This window comes from Cydia amplana, chromosome 10 (assembly GCF_948474715.1).
Source record: "Cydia amplana chromosome 10, ilCydAmpl1.1, whole genome shotgun sequence".
In the NCBI taxonomy this organism is placed as follows: domain Eukaryota; kingdom Metazoa; phylum Arthropoda; class Insecta; order Lepidoptera; family Tortricidae; genus Cydia; species Cydia amplana.
In genome coordinates, this window is record NC_086078.1 from 8,726,467 (window position 1) to 8,747,918 (window position 21,452).

The window sequence follows — 21,452 nt, forward strand, 5'->3', positions numbered from 1 at the left end:
GGTGTCACATTTTCAGCACTCAGTGTTTTGTTCGGTATTCATAGAACAACAGTGTCAAGAATATTCTGCCCGTATGTTGAAGAAGTAGCAGCTGTTACATCAAATTTGATTTTTTGGCTAGAATGCTTCCGTCCGGAGTATAGTAACACTAGAGTACAGAGTTGCCTATAGTACCTACAGAGCAAGTATAGAAGTACCATCAAGTTTTGCTAATCGTGTGTATTGCTACTCACACTATAAAAAGGGTTTTACCTCAAAAATGCTTATTGGTATTACTCCAGGGAGGCTTCATATCGTTCAAGTCAAAAGAATGTGGTGGAAGAAAAAGTGTCTCCCAAATAACGAGTCAGGATTAGTAGACTACTTAAAAAATTGGGATATTGTCTTGGCTGATAAGGGATTTCCGGCAATAAAGAATGTAATTGATGAAAGTGGAAAAGAAATTGTTTTTTTAGACTGGAGGAAACCGGCCTGTTTTGAGAAAAGTCGTCGACATCTCTTCTAAATACCTAAAACTGGTATGGATGTGTTCCTCGTGATCTCTAGAATACGAATTGACCGGTTTTGGTTTATGGAGGGGGGGACGGGTCGAAAAAAGGGGGGGGGCAAAGATGTCGGCCGACCATCATTGATATTTGTGCTATTATCTATGAAAAGGGAGCTTATTGCCGATGGCGCTTACGACACTGACATCGATAAGCAAAAAACGTAGTAGTTTAAAATTGGGGATTCTGGCACATGTTTAGTTGTTTTGATTCCCAATTTAGCAATTAAGTTTCTTTGAATACTGGAACATTCAATGTTGCTGTCTATCCAATGCGGAGGTCAATTTATGTTATGTGACGCTGATGGACTGATCAGTCATGTTGTGTTAGAAAACTTAAATCGGATTTAAAGGTCCCTTTGTAGTTTTTTATAAATAACTCTTAGACATAGACATAGAAAAGTTTTATTCAACATCACATGAAGTTGCACGCTTAAACGGTGACCTGTAGCAAAAATGATCTGATACATAAGTAATCTTCATAAAATTTTCTACATTAAATATTCTATACGCTTTTTCGCTAGGATCAATATTTAAAAAAATATTTAAGGGAAAAAGTTAATTATAATCAATTGTTAATATTTTTTGTAAACGGTGGCCTGTAGCAAAAAATGTTCTGATACATAAGTAATCTACATAAAATTTTCTACATTAAATATTCTGTACACTTTTTCGCTGGGATCAATATTTAAAAAAATATAAAAGGGAGAAACTTAATTATAATCAAACAATTAATCAATCAATTTTTTGTTAATAACTCGTAAACGGTGGCCTGTAGCAAAAAATGGTTTGAAACATAAGTAATCTACATCCAATTTTCTACATTAAATATTCTATAAAAAAATTCGGTAGGTTCAATATTTAAAAAAATATTTATGGGAGAAAGTCAATTATAATCAATTGTTAATAATTTTGTAAATAACTCGTAAACGGTGGCCTGTAGCAAAACATGTTCTGATACATAAGTAATCTACATAAAATTTTCTACATTAAATATTCTGTACACTTTTTCGCTGGGATCAATATTTAAAAAAATATTTATGGGAGAAAGTTAATTATAATCAATTGTTAATATTTTTTGTAAATAACTCGTAAACGATGGCCTGTAGCAAAAAATGTTCTGATACATAAGTAATCTACATAAAATTTTCTACATTAAATATTCTGTACATTTTTTCGCTGGGATCAATATTTAAAAAAATATTTAAGGGAGAAAGTTAATTATAATCAATTGTTAATATTTTTTGTAAATAACTCGTAAACGGTGGCCTGTAGCAAAAACTGTTCTGATACATAAGTAATCTACATAAAATTTTCTACATTAAATATTCTGTACACTTTTTCGGTGGGATCAGTATTTAAAAAAATATTTAAGTGAGAAAGTTAATTATAATCAATTGTTAATATTTTTTGTTAATAACTCGTAAACGGTGGCCTGTAGCAAAAAATGTTCCGAAACATAAGTAATCTACATCCAATTTTCTACATTAAATATTCTATAAAAAAATTCGGTAGGTTCAATGTTTAAAAAAAATATTTAAGGGAGAAAGTTAATGGGGAAGTTAGTGCACTGAGTTGTCCCTTTTGTCCCAGGCGATGCCGCTTGACACAATTGTTCCTTTGATCATACTTAATTGATGTGAAGCCTTAACCTGGATATTAACTTTTGGCTTACCCCCAAAAAGGGAGAGGAGAAAAGTGGTTCCGGCTGTACACTGCGCTCTGTTTGATATAAAGCCGCAATCCGATGATTGATTGACATAATTGTTCTCCCAGGAGGTTCGTGGGGTATTTGTCTTTGGTACGGTCGTATAGAGAGCGGCTGGGTGACCTCCAGAAAATTCCGACTTTTGGTCTACCGCTTCCGGTCAGAAAAATGTTTGACGGCCCGGCCAAACGGTCGGACCTAGGTGGGGGGGGTGCTCGACCAAATGTCATAGAGGTACCCTGGCAGTTTTTGACGCCGCCATTTTTTTGTCAAAATGGCAGACTTTTATTTTTTATTTTTTCAAGTTTGTCCTAGCGCGCTGAAATTTTGGTCACGGAAACTTGGGGTCCCCTAGATTATTTGTAAAATGTTTTAATTGCGGAAAAACTGGGCACTTTTATTTTGTATGGTAACTTTTAAACGGTGCGTGATAGGTGGGGGGTGCTCGACCAAATGTCATAGAGGGCCTCGAGGGAAATAAAACTGCATTGAAAAAAATTCAAAATGGCCGACTTTTTTTTAATTTTTTCAAGTTGGTCCGAGCGCTCCGAGATTTGGCATGGCAGGAGATAGAGGCCTCTAGATTCCTATAAAATTTTTTTTTTTTTATAAAACCCAAGATTGCGGAAAAAATGGTAATTTTTATTTTGTATGGCAGCTTTTAAACGGTGCGAGATGGGTGGGGGGTGCTCGACCAAATGTCATAGAGGGCCTCGAGAAAAATGGAACTGCATTTAAAATTTTTCAAAATGGCCTTTTTTTTTTAAGTTAGTCCGAGCGCGCTGAGATTTGGATGCGACAAGCCTGGGGGCCCAAGAATACTATGTGAAAAATTTATTTGGAAAATTCCAACATGGCGGCGGACACGGGCAAAAGTCAAATTTCCAAGTAGGTTAAGCGAGCCCGTAGGGCGAGCTTCAGGCTGGGAGGCCGAAGGCCGACCCCGCGGAGGGCCGTTAGGCCTGGAGCTTCACCCCGAGTGTCCAAGCGTGGCCTACCCCCAGTAATTTTAGGCGAGGCCGAAGGCCAAGCTGCGGGAATGACGAACCAAGCAAAATCCTATACAAAAACTGTGTTAAGCGAGCCCGAAGGGCGAGCTTCAGGCTGGGAGGCCGAAGGCCGACCCCGGCGGAGGGCCAAAGGCCCGGAGCCTTCACACCGACTCCCAAGCGTACAACCCCCAGTAATTTAAAGCGAGGCCGAAAACCGAGCTGCGTGAATGCAGCGCTTCCAAGCGTTCTACCAAGTCAACTGTCTTGATAAGCGAGCGTTGGCGAAGCGTCGAGGTTCGCGAAGGCCGAAGGCCGAGCTCCGCGTAGGGCCGAAGACCCGAAGCGTTACACGAGAGGGGGAAGTTGGAGCTTAAACACGACCCAATAGTAAAAGTGGCTTAGACAAGCGAAACGGCGGGCCGAAGGCCGTAGGCCTCCTGCCATGCCAAATCTCGGTGCGCTCGGAGCAACTTGAAATTTAAAAAAAAAAAGTCGGCCAGTTTGATTTTTTTTCAATGCAGTTTTATTTCCCTCGAGGCCCTCTATGTCATTTGGTCGAGCACCCCCCACCTATCATCCATCGTTTAAAAGTTACCATACAAAATAAAAGTGCCCAGTTTTTCCGCAAATAAACATTTTACAAAAAAAAATTTTTCATAGGAATCTAGGGGACCCCGACTTTTCGTGACCAAAATTTCGGCGCGCTAGGACAAACTTGAAAAAATAAAAAAATAAAGTCGGCCATTTTGAAAAAAAAATGGCGGCGTCAAAATCTGCCAGGGTAAAATATGACATTTGGTCGAGCACCTCCCACCTAAATCCGACCGTTTGGCCGGGCCGTCAAACATTTTTCTGACCGGAAGCGGTAGACCAAAAGTCGGAATTTTATGGAGGTGACCCAGCCGCCCTCTATACGACCGTACCAAAGACAAATACCCCACGAACCTGCTTCTGGGAGAACAATTATGTCAATCAATCATCGGATTGCGGTTTTATATCAAACAGAGCGCAGTGTACAGCCGGAACCACTTTTCTCCTCTCCCTTTTTGGGGGGAAGCCAAAAGTTAATATCCAGGTTAAGACTTCAGATCAATTAAGTATGATCCAAGGAACAATTGTGTCAAGCGGCATCGCCTGGGACAAAAGGGACAACTCAGTGCACTAACTTCCCCATTAACTTTCTCCCTTAAATATTTTTTTAAATATTGAACCTACCGAATTTTTTATAGAATATTTAATGTAGAAAATTGGATGTAGATTACTTATGTTTCAAAACATTTTTTACTACAGGCCACCGTTTACGAGTTATTAACAAAAAATATTAACAATTGATTATAATTAACTTTCTCCCTTTTATATTTTTTTAAATATTGATCCCAGCGAAAAAGTGTACAGAATATTTAATGTAGAAAATTTTATGTAGATTACTTATGTATCAGAACATTTTTCGCTACAGGCCACCGTTTACGAGTTATTTACAAAAAATATTAACAATTGATTATAATTAACTTTCTCCCTTAAATATTTTTTTAAATATTGATCCTAGCGAAAAAGCGTATAGAATATTTAATGTAGAAAATTTTATGAAGATTACTTATGTATCAGAACATTTTTGCTACAGGCCACCGTTTAAGAGTTAATTATAAAAAACTACAAAGGGACCTTTAAATCCAATTTAAGTTTTCTAACACAACATGACTTCATCAGTTCATCAGCGTCACATAACATAAATTTACCTCCGCATTGGATAGACAGCAACATTGAATGTTCCAGTATTCAAAGAAACTTAATTGCTAAATTGGGAATCAAAACAACTAAACATGTGCCAGAATCCCCAATTTTAAACTACTACGTTTTTTGCTTATCGATGTCAGTGTCGTAAGCGCCATCGGCAATAAAGTCCCTTTTCATAGATAATAGCACATTTGTTCACATCTTGAGTCCTATGCGACCGATCGGTTCGTGTGAGGTGTCGTTTGAAAGAGTATTAAATGTGCTATTATTGTTTCATAATAACTGTAGTCAATTACAAAATATTTTAAAATATTTGAGTTTTTACCGTGCATGGATGGCATAAGTAATGAAATGGTTAACTATGCGTCTAACTCAATAAATTACAACTATACCGCAATTATTTTATTACAAAATATACGAGACATTTCATTAGCTTACCAAAAACATAATAGACCCCGAGCCAGGCGCAAATTTCGTCAGTCATCGCCTCCCGGGTGAAAACTCGTATACTGGTTAACGGCCATATATGATGAGCCCTCGTGGACGTCAGCTGCCGCTACGTTATGACTTGGTTATATAATATCATACACCATTAAAACTTATAGACCGCGAGCCACGAACAGGTTTCCATGACCAATTAACGGCTACGTATGATGAATCCTCGTGGACGTCAGCTGCCGCTCCGTTGGTGGGTTGAGGAATGGCAGCCACCGAAACATGTAAAAAAAATTGCGGTAAAGTTATAATTTATTGAGTTAGACGCATGTTTTGTCAGTACTTATGCCATCCATGCACGGTAAAAAATCATATATTTTACAATATTTTGTAAACGACTACAGTTATGACTACGGTTATTATGAAACAATAATACCACGTTTAATACTCTTTCAAACGACATCTCACACGAACCGATCGGTCCCATAGGAGAGCGTTCAAGTTTTATGTAACGCAATGTTTGGACATTTTTGACCCCCCCTCCCCCCCATGTAACGCGCCGTAACGTTTTTCTGTAACCCCCCTAAAGGCCACAATTATGTTGCGTAAAGTACCGTAAAGTGGCGAAAAGTTCTGAAGGGTTAAAAAACAATGTTACGTAACGCGTAGTTTAAACCCCCCCTCCCGCCTTTGTAACGCATCGTAACGTTTTACAAGAACCCCCCCACCCCCAAATTCGTTACGTAATACTTGAACGCTCCCTAGGACTCAAGATGTGAACATATCAATGCTGGTCGGCCGCCCACTATCCCCCCTTTTTTTCGACACGTCCCCCCCTCCATAAACTAAAACCGGTCAATTCGTATTCTACAGACCACGAGGAACACATCCATACCAGTTTTAGGTATTTAGAAGAGATGTCGACGAAAATCGTGAAGGAGACGACTTTTGTTTAATTTACCTATAGACTATTATTATGCCACCTTTTCTCCAGAATAAAGGTGAATTTACAAGGGAAGTGACCGATGCAACTTATAAAATAGCTCGAGTCAGAATTCATGTCGAAAGAATAATGCAGCACTTAATAATTTATCAGATACTACATAAAATTCCTGTAAATGTATTTTATCATAAACTGAAATAAATGTCATATACTCAGAAAAAAACAGAGACCACCGACCGAGATCGAGAGGTAACAGGCACCTGCCGCGATAGCAGAGGACGCTGGTTCGATTCCAGCCTGGGGCACTAGAGGCTAGGGTCACTTTTTCTGAGTATATGACATTTATTTCAGTTTATAATTTATAATATAGTAGTGTGACTACTCAAAATAATAACAAATTAAAATATTTTCTAAAAATAATTTAATTTGTTCTAGTATGTTATTTTATCATATTGATGATATATTACATGTTTAACCCTTTAACCGCCAGAGTCTGATATATAAGACATTACATATCCAGCTCATCTCGCCACAGTCTGATGAATAAGATAAAGATCTGATTTGGTTTTTACAGCACATTTATAACTCCCGTAACTATGCCAACCTTACTCTGCGTGGTACAATTACTGTCGGTGGTGACACGAGCACGCTCGATCAAAAATTGCTGACGGTTAAAAGGTTAATTGTTGGGTACTAGTAAACCTGCAACCACCTATATTTTCAAACAAATAAAACAACAGTTATTTTTACAATATTTACATTATTTAAAAAGCTATTAAAACATTGCATTTTTATTTAAATTTGTTTTTATTTCACACATAAAACCTGTAAATATTATGTGACTTTTCATGCCTGAAGGACCCTTATGCACATGGAGCATAAGGAACCACAGGCATTGACCACCACATATTTATAACATGGGCCCGTGGACCTATGAAAATGTGTCAGTCAGGTTAGGGTTTAATATGTCCAAGCACTGGACTGAACATTTTTATAAGTCTAATGTACAGTCAAGTCAAGTACAATGGATTAAGGTTAAGAAATGCATACATATTTATGAACTCTACTGTACATACCATTAGTCATATTCCTTTATTTCAGTCACATGCATAAACTTACAGCTAAGGATGCCAAAACGCTTATGTGGTAGGGACAATACATACATCAGAATCAAACATAGTCTAAAGCTAAAGATTATTAAAACAAAACAAAAACAATCAAATAAGGTCAGGTTAATATTTAGGTATGCTAGGATTCTAAGATATAAAAATGTTGAGTTCCTTACTTACAGGCCTTCCAGCTAGGTATGCGTATTGCAAATTTTCACAAAGCGTGATACTGCAATATTCAGCTTTACTATACATATAAAAAAAACAGTAATAAACATTTTGAGTTAACAACATTTAAACATATTATTTTACTTAATACTACTACTACATACTACTATTTGAAAAGTTAATTACCTAACATTGTATTGATTATATTTTTTCTGTAAAACTACGCTTTGGCTGGTTTTTCTCACTCAAAGTTTGGTTTGTTCTTGTAGAATACAAGAGCCGTAGATAATGAGCGAAGTAAAATTATTCACTTATTAAAATTGCTGCTTTAATAAAGTCTTTGTCTCTGTCTACTCTTACTATACAACTACCTTTTGGTGAATATATAAAGAGATCATACATAGTCATACCAGTGACATACATTTGTACTTGGATTTGGGTATAAGTTAATATGGTTTGCTTCTTTTTAATTCTGGTTGATCATTCACAAACTGCGAATATTGCACATTATGACATTACATTTTTGTTTATCAAAATCTGCAATAGGTGGTTTTTACAACATACAGGACATTTAACTTCTACTAACACTGACACATTCATCGCATATAACAACACCATCTACACTAGTGCACAACCAAGGCTGATCTTTGCTAACAATCACTCCGACACAAGAAATTCTTAGTCTCCTCGCCGAGTACCACTCTTCAGACATTGATTGTTCTATTGTGTCACTACAGAATTTAAAAATGTCTTTATCTGCCAACGCAACATTTGCTTCATAAAAGTTTTTCTAATGTTTTTTCTATGACTAAAAAAAATTTTTCTATGACTTTTTAGTCTAGCTTCACTTTTGTACACATCAAACTCTTTTCTAAAAATACTAAAGTTTTCAAGACATGTAACACATTCTTCTTTTTGAATATTAATATCAGTCTGTTCTACTAAATTTTCCGACAACCTTGCTAACGGAAATTTCAATATCTTCTGTACAATTTATTTCAGCAACTTCCAGTACACGTTTCAAGGCACAATCTTCCTTTAAATCTGTGACATCGAACTGAAAAGGTTCACACTTGTGTTTCTTTGACGTAGGATACATTTCGTGGAAGTATCTCCCTTTGGAATACTTTTCGTTCGTAAATTGTCGAACACTTGGCTTGCCCCATTTTTGTTCCTGGCTGGTTTAGGTGGAACTCTCTTCATGATTGATGTAGTAAATTAGTGCTGCAATGCTGCTTGAATTTGCCACTTTTGTTATAAACAATCGCATGTTACTCTAGTAACATGACGATTGATATTACGAATTAAGGCTGTCTTATACGCTGTCGCCGTCACAGAGGCTTGACGAACCACTCGGGCTTTGATTATGTAGCTCCTGTCGCCTTGCCAGATGTCTTGCACCTCCAGTACGTGCCGGTAACGACCAAATTTCATGGGTTATGGCACGAAAAACCCTGTTCCCGTCAGAAGCACGTTCATTTTAACTGAAAACCACAATGCTAATGTAATTGTCAATACAGCCGTCGTCCAAATATGTCGAATAATTATACTGTAATATCATTAGATTTCATTGAAATTATTACGATGTTTACTTACTTCACGTTTGAAAGTTTTCTGACAGAATATCTCAAAGTTGCGCTCGCTAGGACAGAGAGTCATACTATCTTTGTCTTACACTAGTACTATCACCCAAAAGAAAAGGATGAGTATAGTTTTTTTTGTTCCTATTTACTGATCTATACCTATATTCGATTTTTCAAAGATATCTTTGATACGTCAAATACGTAAAGGCGTATCCAGATTAGTCAATTTTTCACCAATCTGGAAGGGAAGGGAATCGAATCAGGAGGTGCGGACGCAAACGGCAATTTGGCTCACTGATTCGATTGCCCGATCAAATCAGGAGGTGCGGACACAAAAATGCCAATTTTCGAAGCTAGTATCTATGGAATGCTAGGATCTGTACGTACTTTTTACAATCTGATCAAATTCTCGTGTCGAATCAGGCCGTGCGGACGCAAATACCAATTTGATTCCCCGATCACATCAGCAGGTGCGGACACAAAAATGACAAATTTCATAGTAGAATGCAAATTGGTGATTTAATTTCTGTACGTGTGGACGCTAGGCAAGATAAGATTGGCCAAATATTTTCCTGAACAAATCGACTGATTTGATCAGTCCCGTCTGGATACCCACTAATTGGCCAATCTCATTTAGCATCCACACGTAGGTACACAAATTAAATCACCAATTTGCATTCCATAGATAATTACTATGAAAATTGGCATTTTTGTGTCCGCACCTGCTTATTTGATCGGGGAATCAAATTGGTATTTGCGTCCGCTCGGCCTGATTCGATCGGAGAATTTTATCAGACTGGCGAAAAATTGACTAGTCTGGATACGCCTTTATGCATTACTTACCTTTTTAGGGTTCCGTACCCAAAGGGTAAAAACGGGACCCTATTACTAAGACTCCGCTGTCCGTCCGTCCGTCTGTCACCAGGCTGTATCTCACGAACCGTGATAGCTAGACAGTTGAAATTTTCACAGATGATGTATTTCTGTTGCCGCTATAACAACAAATACTAAAACAGAATAAAATAAAGATTTAAGTGGGGCTCCCATACAACAAACGTGATTTTTGACCGAAGTTAAGCAACGTCGGGCGGGGTCAGTACTTGGATGGGTGACCGTTTTTTGCTTGTTTTGCTCTATTTTTAGGGTTCCGTAGCCAAATGGCAAAAAACGGAACCCTTATAGATTCGTCATGTCTGTCTGTCTGTCCGTCTGTCTGTCCGTCCGTATGTCACAGCCACTTTTCTCCGAAACTATAAGAACTATACTGTTGAAACTTGGTAAGTAGATGTATTCTGTGAACCGCATTAAGATTTTCACACAAAAATAGAAAAAAAAACAATTAATTTTTGGGGTTCCCCATACTTCGAACTGAAACTCAAAAATTTTTTTTTCATCAAACCCATACGTATGGGGTATCTATGGATAGGTCTTCAAAAATGATATTGAGGTTCCTAATATAATTTTTTTCTAAACTGAATAGTTTGCGCGAGAGACACTTCCAAAGTGGTAAAATGTGTGTCCCCCCCCCCTAACTTCTAAAATAAGAGAATGATAAAACTAAAAAAAATATATGATGTACATTACCATGTAAACTTCCACCGAAAATTGGTTTGAACGAGATCTAGCAAGTAGTTTTTTTTTTAATACGTCATAAATCGCCTAAATACGGAACCCTTCATGGGCGAGTCCGACTCGCACTTGGCCGCGTTGATGGTGCGGAACCCTCCGTGCGCGAGTCCAACTCGCACTTGTTACATATGTTGAGTATAATATTTGAGGTTGTCATGGTACCCAGTGTAAATAAATATGTCAATAAAAAAATAGAACTTTATCAAATATATTACAAATAGGTAAAAATACTTTTCTCCAATATGCTCGGAAATGTTCACCTTATTGTAGCAAAAATAGTACGGGAAGATCTTCGTTATTGTCAAACTCTAATTTAAAAAAATCAAACTATCGCTGTCCTTTTCTAGCGGACGGGAAGTAAAAAAACACTACAGTAATAACTTATTACTGTAGTGTTTTTTACTTTTTAAAAATAAAAAACGTAAACAGCCAATTATTATAGCCGCGAGCCGCGTCTACACGACCCGATCAGCTATCATTTCAAGCTATAGGATAGAGTGAGATAGTAAGCCTTTCATGTCTCGTTCTTACAAGACCGTTGTGCTCGTGTCTGATCGTGCGAATACTGCTTAATAAAATCAAAGATTATTTTTATATATTTTTTAAGGATCTAAATCCGTGTTAATATTAAAGCTTTTATAGTTTGTCAAAGGACTATCTCATTTCAAACATAGACAGAGAGAATCATACTATCTTTGTCTTACTCTAGTACTAGCACCCAAAAGAATAGGATGGGTATAGTTTTCCTGGTTCTTACTAACTGACAAATTGGTTTGACCAACTATATTGAATGAACGAATATTGAATGGTACTGAATGGCCGAATAAGTTTGTGCCTTTAACTTTTAAAAATTAATTAGAGGGGAATTGTTTTTGACATTCTTGATGTGAAGGTTCGATTTGAGTGATGCTTGATGCTTAAATAATTATTATTTGAGCTTATTTCCTCGCATGTTTGGAGAAAAGCACTATATATGCCTCGGCAGGAATAGCATCTTTCTCGGCAGGAATAGCAGCTTCGCGTCGTCCGACAAAATCGAAACTCATCCACGAATTGCTCTTTCCCGGCCTCTGCAATAATGTACTATAAATGTAATGTATCGTGTTACCGCGCGTCGGTAACATTAATATTATGTGACAGAAAAATGTATTACGAGTTATTAAAATTAGTAAGACATCGCTAATGCTATTATATTTATATTTTATATGAATGAATATATTTATATTTTTTTAATATCAAACATCCAAAAAAAATGCGTCAAATGAAACGAATTCAGTACGGGGTATGGTCGAAGCGCCATCTCACGAAATATATTATCAACATTGAGGCAAGACGAGAGCATGACGATAGTTGTCATTCCAACCCGTCACATGGCATTGATACAGAATCACACTTATTGCAACATTTGACACTACTAGAGACATCTGCTATACTTTTGGGAACTAAATATAAAGTCACGCTACTCAAAATGGCGATTGCGGGTCCTATAGGTTAGTCCATGACATAGGTAAGTATTAATACCCTTATACATGAAATGAAAGACTAGTAAACGATATTTACTCCGGTTATTTTCGTTAATTAAATTCCAATGTTATGAATTTGCTATCAAGCTTATTAATATTTGAATAAGTTATACGCATTATTTACAAATCTGGAGCTTTGATTCTAATGGCGCGGATATATTTATTTGTATGCCCGGTATACCTACAGGCGTTAAGTAATGAAACATTTATGAATGACCTAAAGAAACGTAAATGGAGGTCGACTGAGACTTGCGTAGACAAAATTCGAGCTCATTATAAAATGTTATTATGATTAGTTGCAAAAGTCTTTCTACAAATCAAATCACTTTAAAAACTTGAGTAAAAGATCTTGAAAACTAGTGCAAAGTCAATAAAAAGGGGTTAAAAATAGCACCTTGAAGATTAGATGAGAACACCTGGAAACCAAATTGACAAAATAGAGTAATATGATATCTAAGTAGAGGGGATAAGGTCTAGTCTACCGTATGGGTTGAGAGAGCAACTTGAGATAAGATAGGATTACAGTTTAGCATTCTGTTCACGAGAGAAGAGTCGGCGGCGCGGAGGGGAGTGGAGATGATTTGTTGAGTGAACTTTGCCAATCGATAACTGAGGAGCATTTTATAACGCTTCTCGAGAATGACATTTATAGATCAGGATGTGGCGAGAACGGGTACAGCTACAGATTATAATTATCCTGTCTTCGTCCTTCGAGATTTAATCCTTTACCATGTAGTAGCCCATGCTACGCGCAAACTCAACCGCACAAGTTTTAGCGTAGAAAGAGAGAAAAAACATTCCTTTCTCTCTCTCCACTATCCCAACCGGTGACGCTGTCAACCCAACTGTCAACATCATTCTTGTCCGTGCGCGCGCGGCGTTCGCACAAGTGCAATAAAAATCTAGGAAATCATGTCGAAGCGACCGCATAGCGAGTCTCAAGAAGAAAGATGGATGAGAAAATTAAAGATGTATGAAGAAAAGCTTGAAGCAAAACGTAAGCGGCGCACTGAAAAATCAGAAAATATAGCTCCAAATCAGCAGGATTTGCAAAACGAAGGTGATTTGTGTTTCCATAGTAAAGTATTTTCGTTGCATTCATCGGAAATACGCCATTTATAGGTGATATTTTTGTTATTTGAAAACCCGTTGCATTCATCGGGAGAGTATTTCGTAAAAAACATGTATTTCCGATGCATTCATCGGAAATACGCTATTTACGTCCGTTGTATTCTTCGGATGACATTTCTTAAATTGTTTTTTCCAAAAACCGTTGCATTCAACGGCATGTGTTCTATGAAACTTAAGTATTTCCATTGCATTCATTGGAAATATGTTATTTATATTTGTGATATTCTTCGAATACCGATGCAAGTACCTACTTATCTAATTTCTTTTCACCGGGATTTCAGAACATACCGAGAACAATGAGATATTATATGATGAACAGATACCAAACGAAAATGTAATAGATCTCGCCAACACCGAAGAACAGCAAACACGCGAGGCTGAATACGACGATTATTCGTACGCATTTGATGATGCTAGTGAGATTACTGATACCACAGCATTCACCAGCCCGTGTTATGCGGCAAGTGGCGATGACAAGGAGATGAAGGAGAACGTTGCAGAAGGGGACTTTGACCCTAGTCTATTACAAGAACTGGGAATTGTAGAAACTGATCCTGTTGAATTTGGTGATGATTTGCAAGCCGACGTAGCGGCAAGATTCCAGAAAATTTTGTTGGAAGGGCTTAAAAAAGAAAAGAAAGAAGAACTTTTGAAAAAATACCCGTTTCCCAAAAACGTTCCTCTAGCAAAAAGCCCGTCCCTAAACCCGGAAATTGGAGCCATGTTGGCCGAGGCATGCAAGCTCAGAGATAAAAGGCTACTTGCAAAGCAGGACCAGCTTGGTAAAGCGCTTTCAGCGCTAGGCAAGGCTCTAACTGGCCTATTGAAACGAACTCCGGATATCCCAGATATTATCCGTACACTCAATGATGCGGGCATTATGCTAGCTGATTCCCATTATGCTGAAACTGATACCCGCCGCTCAGTAATTATGCCACTAATAGACAAGTCCTTTGCTGAGAGTTTCAAAGACAGAAAAAGAGACACCTTTCTTTTTGGAGAAAAATTGGGTGAGTTGGTGAAGGACTCTCGCGGCATAAAAAAGACAGGACAATTAATTCAGCCACCATCTACAACTTCTAATTTAAATGGAAGAGGTCCATCGACAGCCCGAGGATTGCGATATCAGCGAGGGGGACACACATATCAACACCGATTCGGTGGACCAAGAGCAGCAATGTCGGCCCCAGCATACCAGTACCAAGGTCGCAGACGAGCAGCTCTGCCGCCACCACCACCTCTGCCAAGTCGCCGTCAGCCTCCACCTCCACCTTCAACACGCCGACCACCTCCTCCTGCGCACCGCTCCTCAACCAGTCGACGGACTTAACTGCGCAATGTCAGGTACATGGCGGGCGCTTAAAATATTTTCTTAATGATTGGAAATCAATTACGGATGATGATTTTATACTATCCGCTGTGTCAGGCTATAAGATCCCTTTCATTGTGAAACCTGTTCAAGACCCTTTTGATTATCCACGACGTTCTTTTACGTCGAACGAATTAACTGACATGAATAAGGAAATACAGCACTTAATGCAAATAAATGCTGTAAGGCGTTGTAATCCTGCAACGGGTCAATTTATATCTGATATTTTTCTAATCCCTAAGAGTGATGGTAGCAAAAGATTTATTTTGAACCTAAAGAAATTAAATAAGTATATCTTCAAAATGGAAGATGTGAGAACAGCTACTAAACTAATGTATCCGGGTTGTTACATGATTAATATAGATCTTAAAGAAGCATATTTTTTAGTACCTATGCATGAAAGTCATACAAAGTTTTTACGGTTTTATTTTGAAGACAATTTATTTGAATTTGTTTCTCTCCCCTTTGGAATCTGTTCTGCACCATACATATTTACAAAGATTTTACAACCCGTTGCTACATATTTAAGATCTCAAGGTCTACTCTCAGTTAGGTATTTAGATGATATATTGTGTTTAGGAAACTCTGCAGCAGATTGCCTAGAAAACGCAAAAACTACTATTAATTGCTTGACTAGGTTAGGTTTCGTTATCAACTACGAAAAATCTAATCTAGTACCCCAAACCACTTGCAAATTCTTGGGCTTCGTGTTAGATTCTAAGACAATGTCTATACAATTGCCAGACATAAAGAGGCAAACAATTTTGCAACGTATAATTATGTTACTTACATCAAGTAGAATGCGTATCCGTGATTTCGCTCGTATTTTGGGTTCCATTACCGCGGCGTGTCCAGCAATTGTATATGGCTGGCTTCACACAAAGTCTCTAGAAAGAGCTAAATATTTAGCTTTACTGAATAATAATGAAAATTATGATTCATTCATGGAAGTTGCAGACAATTTACATGATGATCTTCTGTGGTGGAAGAAGAATATTTTAGTTGCCATTAATCCAATAAGAGATCAAAACTATGAGCTTGAAATCTTCACTGACGCTTCAACAACAGGCTGGGGTGCAGCATGTGGTACTAGCAAAACGGGCGGTCATTGGACTGCTACAGAATGTACCAGTCATATAAATTATCTGGAACTGTTGGCAGCCTACTTCGGACTTATGTCCTTCGCTAATAATAAAAAAGAATGTGATATCCTTTTGCGTGTGGATAACACAACAGCAATTTCTTACATAAATAGAATGGGTGGCGTCCAGTATCCACATTTAAACAAAATTACTAGGGAAATTTGGAATTGGTGTGAGGAAAGGAACATTTTTATTTTTGCTTCCTATATTCGGTCATCGCTTAATGTCGAGGCCGACAGCGAATCTAGAAAATTAAATATTGACACAGAATGGGAGTTAGGTTCGCAAGAATTCACAAGAATAGTGTTTTGTTTTGGGAAACCGGGCATAGATTTATTCGCCTCTCGCATAAATGCAAAGTGCGCCCTATACATATCCTGGAAAAAAGATCCTTTTGCATATAACATTGATGCTTTTACAATTGATTGGTCCCAATTTTATTTTTATGCATTCCCGCCCTTTGCCTTGATTTTAAAAACCTTAAAAAAGATCGTTTCAGACAAGGCAACAGGTATTGTGGTTGTCCCACAATGGCCATCTCAGCCGTGGTACCCGTTCTACATGTCTCTATGTATCAAAGAAGCTATAATATTTCAACCTAGTAAATATCTACTTTCTTCTCCTTTCAGATCAACACACCCGCTACACCGTCATCTTTCCCTGGTAGCGTGTGTGTTATCCGGGAAGGGTTTCGTAGACAATGTGTACCTGAAACGGCATTAGAGGTCATGCTTTCATCAATTTCAGAGAAGACTAGAAGTCAGTATACGACGAGCCTTAAGTTGTGGTGGGATTTTTGCTCTCAGAATAATGTAGATTTTTACGATTTCAAAATATCATCTCTATTAGAATTTCTTACGAATTGTTTTCAAAGGGGATCGTCGTATGGCATGCTAAACAATCATCGGTCAGCTATTTCTTTAATATCTTCAAATAGGATAAGTGATGATTTAAGTCTCAAACGTTTTTTCAAAGGGATCTTTCGGTTAAAACCATCATTCCCACGGTATGCTTGTACATGGGATGTTAACGTGGTTCTGAATTACTTAGAAAACATGGATAACGATACAGTTAATTTAGAGCAGTTGTCTAAAAAATTAGTAATGTTGCTAGCTCTCGCAACGGGGCAGAGAATGCAAACGTTATCATTTATAAAAATGTCTAATATAAAAGTCTTTGAAGACCGAATTATTATCACTATTACTAACTTAATTAAAACCTCATCTATTGGCAGAGCTCAGCCAATTTTAAATTTACCTTTTTTCCGCTCTCGACTTGGTATTTGCCCAGCTTCGACTTTACAAAAGTACGCCTTAGTAACATCAGCTTTACGATCAAATACCGAGGAGCATTTTATTCTAACCTATAAGAAACCGCATAGACCAGCTTCATCGCAAAGTCTAGGACGTTGGATAAAACAGACCCTCACAGAGAGTGGCATCGACACTTCTATTTTCACCGCTCACAGCACGAGGCACGCATCAACTTCGGCTGCCTCGCGCGCTGGTCTAAGCGTCGATGTCATTCGAAAGTCAGCTGGTTGGACTGAGCGATCAACTGTGTTTGCGAATTTTTACAATAGGCCCATAATTAATACAGAAACAAGCCTACTTGATCCTTTATTGTTACAGTAGAGACATACCTACTGTGGTATAAGTTGATTTGTCGGAATATCATAAGATTCATAAGTTGATAATGATTATTGTGGAATAATATAATATATTACGTTAATTTGTTATAAGTTGGTCTTTACGAACAAATAAATAAATGATAATTGCGATTTTTTATTTATTTATTTACTTTAACAACATTGATCGTTCTCTGAACATCTACATGGTAAAGGATTAAATCTCGAAGGACGAAGACAGGATAATTACCTGATCAAACGAACTTACCTGAAGTGAAGTTCGATCATAATTATCCTGTCTTCGCCGAAGAGATTTAACTACCCACCCTTCCCAGGAAGGTCGCAATCCGTACATTCCGTACACTTCTTCCCTGATTATCAATGTTGTTATGTTATCTTTTGTTACTCCTTAGTGCTCTAAAAAGAATGATGTTGACAGTTGGGTTGACAGCGTCACCGGTTGGGATAGTGGAGAGAGAGAAAGGAATGTTTTTTCTCTCTTTCTACGCTAAAACTTGTGCGGTTGAGTTTGCGCGTAGCATGGGCTACTACATGGTAAAGGATTAAATCTCTTCGGCGAAGACAGGATAATTATGATCGAACTTCACTTCAGGTAAGTTCGTTTGATCAGGTAAACATTTTATACATTAGAGCTTCGTAAGGACCATGGATACTTTTTGTTTTTGTATGCCCCGGTATTGTAAAAGGTATGCATTTATAAAAAAATTAAAATACCTACAGTGACAAATTCCGATGCTTTCGTGCGTTCTGCGGCGAGTACAGGTTTTCTAATTTCGCACAACCCCATCATTCATGATCACATGTGTAGGCACTTAACTTTATTATAAGATGGAGATGCATTATCAATACTCGCATAATAAAATGAACGTTTATAATAATATTAACCCATATATTTTTCCTGTTACCAACAATTTTACAGCGTCATTCGTATATAATATAGGTATAATTACACCAAGGTGGATCATTTTACACAATCACTGGTAATTTGCGGAAAATGGTAATAATGTAAAACGTAAATTAAATGCGGGAAACTAAGAGGAAAACAATACAAGTGGTACTTATACAGTAGGTATTTATTTATAAAATCACAGTTGAATCATATCATAACATTAAAACTAGTGGTTTGTGCAATGTGCAAGTACAAACTAATTGAGGTATACAATTGCGTCCTCATATTTGGATTTGCTGAATCATCAATTTAAATTAAATTATAATTGACTACAATGTTGTGCAGTTTGGTTTAGATTAACTAGAAGATTTATAACGTTTAAGGCATGTTTACTATTCCATCTTTCTTATCTTCATCATCTTCGTCATATCTAGAAACTTCTATCTGAACCAACGGGTTAATATGGGGAGGACTGGGCGTCCAATTCGACTTGGGCGATACGCTGGCCATGGAGAAAGAATGAGGCTGTGATATAGAGCTCATCTCGGCTTCGAAGATCAACTGATTGATTTTGTGGATCAGTATCGCACTGGCAGTCGGATTGAAGAGATTTAGCTTGGCTTCTAGGTACTTTGCAAATTTTGCCGTCGCATCTTTTCGTACACTTTCATTTGGCGTATGCGGTTCTCGGCAGTCTCGTTTCGCTGGGCACTCTGAATTCTCGTGGTGGGATGACAAGGATCGTTTTGTTCTGGGTGTGGTAGGTTTGGGGAACTCGGCGATGGTAGTATCTTGTGGAACGTCGGAAACGACTGTGTCTGGTGTCAGGTAAACGTGATCATACTGAGATGCTATTGTTCCATTTTCGTCATCCTCCTAGAGCGCAATAAGAAAAAAGTATATTTAATAAATATTGCGTCCTTCCTGGGTCAGTTTGTTCATTTAATATATTTATTTCATAAGTGCAAATCAAAATATCCTATACATTACCAAATCTGTAAATATTTAAGGTTGATCCTTGTTGGCCATGTTAAAGCATTGGTTGTAGGACTAAAACTTACATTATCATTTTCAAAGTTATTTGATATTTCTTGTTGAGTTGTTCCGGAATCTAATTTGACGGGATTCAGTGCTGGGTCCAGTAAGAAGCTGAAGGCTTTAAAGGCAAACCAATCGGATTTGTACTGCAGGGGACTTGTTGGATCTGGAAATTACAACAATTATAAATGGTTACCTACATAGTAAAAGTTTCATTTATCTAGGTAATGTAAAGAACGTTAAACAAATCTCACCATTTTTATTTATCCTCTTTCCTCTAGATTTCTCTCGCCTAAAAGACCCAAGCAAACTAGCCATCTTCCGCTTCGCATTTTCAAAGTCAACGCCAACCGCGTCAGCTACAATCTGCCACGCTTTTGTTTTGATGTGCTTGTTGAAGTATCCTTTATGATTCGTGTCCCATAGTACTCTTTGGCTTCGGTATGCGTTGATCAAAGTGAACACTTCGTCTTTGCTCAAGTCCATGTCTGGGGATGCGTATATAGTAGGTATGCCGTGCGGCGCAAACGGACCGCAACGTACGAACGCTTTGTACTGGTTACGAACGGCGAATGGCAGCGGCGCGCGCCGCGGCGCACGGTCGACACGCACACATACGTGGCATTCATTGTGTGAGCGGCTGCGTGCGGCACGAATTCACCGCGCGCGTCACGAATTATGTTCCGAATGGCAACGTCGCGTGTTTGCCCAGCGTAGTTCTATTCTATCGCATACCCATTTACAATATATTTACATACTTACGTGCGTAGGTACATAATAAGTATATACATATGTACTTTCATATATGGGTATCACGCAATACATTATTATGACTATACTTATTAATCTTATTATTTACGTATTCTACACGGACAGAACATCGATCAACAGTTAATTTGTATGGATAAGAAATAAAGTTTAGGTACCAATATTAACTGTATTACTTAACAACATACTAAGTAACTGAAGTTAACAAGGCTTTCGTTCACGTCTAATAATAAATAAAATCGAAAAACAGTCTATCGACAACATCCGAACGGCACGAACAAAAAATCGAGATTTCAAAGTCATTTGCCAAAAACTTTCTGTACTTACCTACTAATATAATACGTGTAACAATACATAGTAGATAAACTAAAGATAAATAAAAAAGAAAACCTTTAATACGTGTAACATATTGCAGTACATAGTCAGAGTGTCAAGTGAACACAAAACAAATAACCTAAAGTGATACAGTTAACTAATAACGCTCTTATCGCCCACATGCCTATCTACTAAATGCGGCTATCTTTCATAGTCAGGGTCTGTTAAATGCCTACGCCCAAACACATATTAATTAATCCTTTTAAACATAAAAAACTCATGTGATGTAATTGTATGTAAAGTAATTGTACCTAGAAAATACTTGAGTCGGTACATTAAAACAATAACTAATAAATAACTTAACGTCTTTCTGATGCAGAGTAAGTTCAAATTCCGTTACCATTTGCATACATATCCAAGTTTGGCAAGTAGATACATAAAAATACCTATGCAATGACACAAGTGTCATGTTCAATACGCGTAAAAACCGATAGGCGTACCTATTGTTTGAATTTCATTACAAATAGCTACGTCACGAGTCAATTACGGACCGCCACGTAGGAGCAAACTTAGCTGCCTCACATCTAGTGTAAATATCGTTTCTAGCCTGTAAAGGGGCATAAAGGAATGGGAAAGCACGCGTGGGTTTCGAGGCCGACCTCGTGTTTGATACCTACGTACTTACTATACTTAAGGTTCCGTCACACAGGCGCGTTTTCCTGGCGGGGGCGTGAGCGTTTTATAAGTAAAAGCGGCGCGCCCCGCCCGGAAAACGTACCTGTGT

At 37.8% G+C, this 21,452-nt stretch overlaps 3 protein-coding genes across 5 annotated transcripts in view; 1 reads left to right on the forward strand and 2 right to left on the reverse strand.

Annotated features, from left to right (window-relative positions):
* LOC134651302 (lysine-specific demethylase 3A-A-like) overlaps positions 1–21,452 on the reverse strand; it is a 233,200-nt gene that overhangs the window by 122,374 nt on the left and 89,374 nt on the right. The window lies entirely within an intron of this gene.
* LOC134651623 (protein piccolo-like) lies at positions 13,338–16,812 on the forward strand. Its single transcript, XM_063506723.1, has 3 exons — positions 13,338–13,428; positions 13,781–14,843; positions 16,640–16,812. Exons 1-2 carry the CDS (start codon positions 13,338–13,340, stop codon positions 14,827–14,829), a joined length of 1,140 nt encoding a protein of 379 aa, XP_063362793.1. The 3' UTR covers positions 14,830–14,843; positions 16,640–16,812.
* Positions 18,905–20,277, reverse strand: LOC134651553 (uncharacterized). Its single transcript, XM_063506657.1, has 3 exons — positions 19,840–20,277; positions 19,609–19,751; positions 18,905–19,423 (listed from the first exon to the last, which is right to left on the reverse strand). Exons 1-3 carry the CDS (start codon positions 20,069–20,071, stop codon positions 18,926–18,928), a joined length of 873 nt encoding a protein of 290 aa, XP_063362727.1. The 5' UTR covers positions 20,072–20,277; the 3' UTR covers positions 18,905–18,925.

Coding starts and splice junctions, on each gene's coding strand:
- LOC134651623 (XM_063506723.1), top strand. CDS start 13,338: ATGTATGAAGAAAAGCTTGAAGCAAAACGTAAGCGGCGCACTGAAAAA. Junction 13,429..13,780: donor GCAGGATTTGCAAAACGAAG/GTGATTTGTGTT, acceptor CCGGGATTTCAG/AACATACCGAGAACAATGAG.
- LOC134651553 (XM_063506657.1), bottom strand. CDS start 20,071: ATGGACTTGAGCAAAGACGAAGTGTTCACTTTGATCAACGCATACCGA. Junction 19,752..19,839: donor AAAGAGGATAAATAAAAATG/GTGAGATTTGTT, acceptor TGTAATTTCCAG/ATCCAACAAGTCCCCTGCAG. Junction 19,424..19,608: donor ATAACTTTGAAAATGATAAT/GTAAGTTTTAGT, acceptor ATTGCGCTCTAG/GAGGATGACGAAAATGGAAC.